At 36.9% G+C, this 6,633-nt stretch overlaps 1 protein-coding gene across 1 annotated transcript; it reads left to right on the forward strand.

Annotated features, from left to right (window-relative positions):
* Positions 1-3,629: 3,629 nt before the first annotated feature.
* Positions 3,630-4,274, forward strand: LOC141719132 (uncharacterized). The gene has a single exon (XM_074521514.1). It carries the CDS (start codon positions 3,630-3,632, stop codon positions 4,272-4,274), a length of 645 nt encoding a protein of 214 aa, XP_074377615.1.
* The last annotated feature ends 2,359 nt before the right edge of the window (positions 4,275-6,633 follow it).

A 6,633-nucleotide genomic window follows, 5' to 3' on the forward strand; every position in this document is an offset into this window, starting at 1 on the left:
ATCAGAACTTAAGGCGTCAGAACTTATATCAGAACTTAAGTACGGATACACTTCAGGGATGAAAAGTGGCTGATTTACAGGAGAGGGTCTGGATTAAACAAGTAAAGATATGCATGAAGAATTGGACAGCTATAGGACTGCAGTAGATAATCTCTGATTAATATATTCTAGGAAACAGAATCATTATCATATCAATTGGTAGTTATCTTGTAACTGTGTAATATATAAACCCAGCTTAGGGTTTACACTAGATGTGTTATCATTCTCGAGAATATTATTAATTATAACCCTAGCAGCTCTTAGTGATATCATACATCACCGAGAGAGTAGATTAAACCTACTGTAACAGAGTTTGATATATTGAATAAACTTGTTTTCTGTTACATACTTATGTTCATAATCGAATTGATTGTAGATTCTATATTCAACCCCCTTCTATACTATCATTGAGGCCTAACAATATATATATATATATATATATCCAGATATATTCTGATATTGGGTTACATCAAATCATACTGATTATTCCGGTTACTCATCTGTGCACTGGATGGTGATGGTGAGGATCTGGTTACACTTGATCCTATGCGCCAGGAATTAACCAGACCCCTATTTTGGGCCGTAGAGCCTGGATACCCGAATGGATCTGTACATAAAGGTATAGATTTGCATTGTATCCTGACTGATTAGCAGGATATGGGTGCGAACTTGTGTCCAGTCTAGTTTATTGATAATCGTCGATAATGGCCTTCATTCTCCTTTGCAGAAATACATAGTTACAAATACAATCAAATTACCGGTTCATTTAGCTTTCTTATATTACTGTATATATATTGTGGACTTGCTGAGTAAATTATGGCTCACCCATTTTTGTCGTTATTCACTTTGTATTTTTCAGTCTAGAAGAGAATTAAACCTATTCGGGCTCGAGTGGTAAAGAAGCGTATCAAGCAGCGGGACCCTCGAGTACCAAAGGTGCTAATCCCGATAAAAAAGGAGAGCTTTGAGCCACCTGAGCAAGTGTAGTATAGATAGATGTGGTGTGTGTTTGAAATAAAATGAATTTAGTTTAAAACATGTTTAGATAATGGTTTGTAATAAGAGAGGTCTGTGAGATTTAAAATTTGGGTTATAATAAAGATTGTGCGTTATTCTTGTTTTCATACCTCAACCTTAAAAAATCCTGGATAGATGTAAAGGGCTTAGATATATGTTTGCATAATTGTTATACATGTTTGTATTATGTTGGTGATTAACAAGTAACCCCCAGATCTAGACCCCGGATTTGGAGGGCGTTACAGTTTGGCATCAGAGCTGTAGGTTTTGGTCCCTGAAAGAAGAATATTTGGATTAAGATAAGACATGAAGATCACATAAGATAGGAATAGGATTTTTAGGGTGTAGATAGCTTTTAGGATTAAGAATTTATAAGTTCTAGGAGTGCTAAGTGACCCTATCATGTCTTGTGTTTTGGTTGTATTATCAGATGGCGTCATCATCATCCGAGAGGACAGTGACAGGACCAGTAGCTCTGGTAGTCACACAAGTGTCAGTAGAGGCCCCAGTACAGATACCACCGGCATAGATACCCCAGGAGTCAGTACCAGCACCGAAGCAGTTACCGGATCCTGTAGAGATGTTTAGTCCGATGGAGTTTTTTGAGCCATTGCTACCACCCGCACTACCTCTGCAGTACCAGTTTATCCCTGAGGCAGAGCCAGAGCTTCCACCAGTTGCAATTCCACTTCCTTTACCTGTGTATGCTCCAGCTCTGGAAATATTTCAGATGGCCCCTGTTGAGGGGATGGGAGAGCACGATATAGGTTTACAGTTGGGATTGCCACAGCAAGATGTTGCTGGGATACAAAGAGTTCCGTCTCAAGAGTCAGTTGGTCAGGTTAGAGAGCCGCACAATGTGCCTTATCATGAGTATAGTGTCATGAGGGAGGAGGTGCATTATTATAGATCCCAGTATCATGAGATTATAGAATTATTTTATCAGAGGGATAGAGGACATTTATCAAGACTTCAGCCAGATTACTTATTGAGACAGAGACTTCAGCAAACCGTCTATAGCGGTTCTCTTGAGGTAGATTCATTGATTCATGATGGGACCCATACATATGCAGAGTTTCATAGAGCCACTTGTCTTGCTCAGTCTGTTCCTGAGATCCTTTGACGGGAGTTATACCGTATTCTGCCAGGGTTCTGATGTATGACTGTTAGACCGGATTTTTGTAGTATATGTGATATATGTATATAGAGGCAGCTATAGTATGGTGACATTAGATATATGTGTAGTACTCAGTTTTGATTAGCATCGGTTATGATGGACTTTTCTATCAAGTACTAACACCTGATGCCAGTGTTTGTTATATATAATAAACTTTTTTCAACCTTTTTCTTTCATTTACTTAAATTTTCAGTCATTACAGTATTTACATTTACTTTACTATTTTACCGTCTTTTCATTTCTTTAAATTCTATTTAATTTTGAAAAGATAAATGAAATGTTTAAAATAATGTTATTAGTCTATTTATTTAACATTTTATATTGTATCAAATGATTTGCCTAAAATCCTAAATTGTTTAAAATTCTTGTTTTAATATCAGTCAAATTGTTTCTTCATTCACTATCAACTGTTTAATAAAATCATTAAAATAACTATTTGTCTTAGTATCAAAAAAAAGGCACCAAAAAGAAAGAACATAACTGAGACATCAAACAGCAATTCTGAGGAACAGAATAATTATACCATGAACCAAATGTTCCATCTGATGCAATAACATATAGTAATGATGCAACAGCAAATGTAGCAGCAACAATAACAGTTTCAACAAAAAATGTTACAACAACCACCCAGTCCTGAACCACAAATACCACCAGTTGTGCATGTTGTTACTTTTAAACAGTTTCAATCAGTCAAGCATCCAGAATTTCCGGGCACGGTGGATCCTACTAAAGCTAGGGCCTGGCTAAAAGAGATAGAAAAAGCATTTGCATTAGTAAAAGTTGAAGAAGATCAGAAGACTGATTTTGCTAGCTATTTCCTGAAGGGAGAAGCTAATTATTGGTGGGAATCCAAGAAAGCTTTAGAAGGTAAAGGTATCGTGACTTGGGATAGGTTCACTGAATTGTTTCTTGAGAAGTATTTTCCTCGTTTTATGAAGATTCAGATGGAAATAAAGTTCTTGGAATTGAAGCAAGGGAACATGTCAGTGAGTGAATATGAAGCCAAGTTTACAGAATTGGCTAGGTTTGTTCTGGAACAGGTGGATATGAAAAACGGGCTAAGAGATTCCAGCAGGGATTGCAGCCATGGATTCATAACAGAGTGGCAGTATTTGTACTTACGACATATACGGTCGTGGTTCAGAAAGCCATGATTATCGAAGGTGAAAGTGAAATATCCTAAAAGGAAAAGGGATAAGGAAATTTTCGAAACCATTTCAATAAAAAATCGGGATTACAAGCCCGGACAAATATGAATTTTAAAAGGATAGAACAAGGCAATCAGAGAGCAGGTAATCATTTTCAAACCCCAAACCAGCAGAGGATTATCAGACCACCATTATCATACTGTAAGACAAGTGGTTAGAAACATACGAACGTCTGTAACAAGGCAAATATGACATGCTTTAAGTGTAAACAGAAAGTGCACTACTCCAATGAATGCCCAACAAGCAAGGTAGATGTTACATGTTTTCGGTGTAGGAGGAAAGGGCATGTTGCCAGGGATTATAGAGGGCCAGCGATGGCAGCTAGTGTTCCAAAAATATTGGCACTACCTCCACCACCACAGCAGGGTCAGCCTAAAGCTAGAACCTTTAATATGATAATAAAGGAAGCTGTGCATAGTCCAAGTGTGATTGCAGGTACGCTTTCTGTGAATGCGGTTAATGCAAAAGTATTGATTGATTTTGGAGCAAAGAGATCTTTTAATTCTGAAGAATTTATTGATAAGATATATTGTGAAATGCAACGGTTGGGCGAGACGATAATATTAAAATTAGCGAATGACGACCAGGTTCCTGTAGATCGGGTATGTCCAGAATGTGATATCGAAATAGCAAGACATCATTTCTCAATTGACTTGATACCTTTTAAGTTAGCAGAGTTTGATGTTATTCTACGAATAGATTGGTTAGTCGGTAATAATGCTCAGATTGATTGTGCGAACAACAAAGTGAAATTACGAACCGCGGATAATGCAACGGTAATATTTAGAAGTGAGAAACAGCAGAAAAAGTTCCTGACAATGATGCAGACTTAACGATTGTTACGTCAAGGATGTAAAGCTTATTTGGCTTATGTATTGGATACTGAAAAGGAAAGTCCGAGAATTGAAGACATTCCCGTTGTGTGTGAGTTTCCGGATCTTTTTTCAGATGAAATTCCAGTATTACCGTTATATCGAAGAATCGAATTTATTATTGATTTAGTATCAGGCACAGAACTAGTTTCAAAAACTCTGTATCGGATGACACCAATTGAAATGAAAGAGTTGGTGATATCAGCAATATAAATGAACTAGTCAAGAAAGATCTTGTGAGAGGAATTCCAAAATCATTATTTGCTCCTGATGGTCTTTGTGATTCATGTCAAAAGGCAAAATAAAGAAAATCTTCATTCAAGAGCAAGACTGAATCTTCAATTCTTGAGCCTTATCACCTTCTACATGTTGATCTATTTGGTCCAGTGAATGTCATGTCTATTGCAAAGAAGAAATATGTTATGGTCATAGTGGATGAGTTCACTAGATACACATGGGTGTATTTCTTGCACACAAAAAGTGAAACTGCATCTATCTTGATTGATCATGTCAAACAACTGGATAAATTGGTCAAAGACTCTGTGAAAATCATAAGAAGTGATAATGGCACTGAGTTCAAGAATTTGATTATGGAAGAGTTCTGCAAAGACCATGGAATCAAGCAGGAATTTTCTGCTCTTGGAACTCCACAGCAAAATGAAGTTGTTGAAAGAAAGAATAGAACTCTTATTGAAGCTGCATGAACTATGCTTGATGAAGCAAAGTTACCAACCTACTTTTGGGATGAAGCTTTGCAGACTGTTTGTTTTACTCAGAATGCAACACTTATCAACAAGCATGGAAAGACACCATATGAGAAGGTGAAGAAAAAGAAGCCAAATCTGAAGTACTTTCATGTATTTGGATGCAAGTGTTTTGTTCTTACGACTCATCCTGAACAGCTATCCAATTTTGATCTAAAAGCTGATGAAGGAATTTTTGTTGGATATCCACTTTCCACAAAAGCCTTCAGAGTCTACAATTTAAGAACAAGGGTTGTCATGGAATCTATCAATGTCTCTTTTGATGATAAGAAGATTACTGGACTTGAAGATTTCAATGATCATGATCAGCTGAGATTTGAGAATGAAGTTTTAAATTCTGATTCTCTGAATCCTGACAGTTTAAATCCTGAAAGTCTAAATTCCGACAGACTAAATCCTGATGCTGCAAATTCTGATGGATTAAACTCTGATGTCATTGAAATTGTGGTGACTATGCCAAAGAAAAATGCACCTGTGCAGGGGGAGCATATTGAAAATCCAACCACATCTTAAGAAGCATCAGAACCTAGAACAGGCTCTTGAAGTTCTGATTCGTCAAGTTCTGATGGGGCAAGTTCTGATAATTCTGGAAACTCAAATTCTGATTCATCAAGTTCTGATGGGACAAATTCTGATAATTCTAGAAACTCAAATTCTGAAGGATCCAACTCAGAGAGCATAATTTCAGGGGGAGCATCAGAGAATGTTGATGGAGACAGCATGGATTAATCTTTCTCAGACTAAAGCACATACACCTGACTTGATTATAGGAGATCCTGAGAACTAGAACAGTAAAATCAAATGAATGTCTCTATCACTCTTTTCTTTCTCAGACTAAACCAAAGAAAGTGGAAGAAGCTCTTCAAGATGCTGATTGGGTGCAAGCAACGCAGGAAGAGTTAAATGAATTTGAAAGAAATAAAGTTTGGACCCTAGTGCCAAGACCAAAGAACAGATCTGTTGTTGGTACAAAATGGGTGTTCAGAAATAAAACTAATAGTGATGGCATAATTACAAGGAATAAAGCAAGGCTGGTTGCAAAAGGATACTCTCAACAGGAGGGAATTGATTATGATGAAACATTTGCACCAGTTGCTAGATTGGAAGCCATGAGGATATTTTTGGCTTATGCTGCTCACAAAAAGTTTACAGTCTTTCAAATGAATGTAAAAAGTGCTTTTCTTAATGGAGAATTAGAAGAAGAAGTATATGTTGTACAACCTCCAGGTTTTGTAGATTCAAAATTTCCTCATCATGTCTACAGACTTGATAAAGCACTTTATGGTCTTAAGCAAGCTCTAAGAGCATGGTATGAGACATTAGCTCAGTTTCTTCTGGAAAGTGGATTTAACAGAGGGACTATTGACAAAACATTGTTTTATCTCAACCATGGAAAGGACTTACTTTTGGTGCAGATATATGTTGATGATATCATTTTTGGTTCTACAAATGACAGACTTTGTAAAAGGTTTGCCAAGCTAATGCATTCAAGATATCAAATGAGTATGATGGGAGAACTTAGCTATTTTTTGGGCCTTCAAGTCAAGCAGAATGAA

Source organism: Apium graveolens, chromosome 4 (genome assembly GCF_009905375.1).
Source record: "Apium graveolens cultivar Ventura chromosome 4, ASM990537v1, whole genome shotgun sequence".
NCBI classification, from domain to species: Eukaryota; Viridiplantae; Streptophyta; class Magnoliopsida; order Apiales; family Apiaceae; genus Apium; species Apium graveolens.

Coding starts and splice junctions, on each gene's coding strand:
- LOC141719132 (XM_074521514.1), top strand. CDS start 3,630: ATGACATGCTTTAAGTGTAAACAGAAAGTGCACTACTCCAATGAATGC.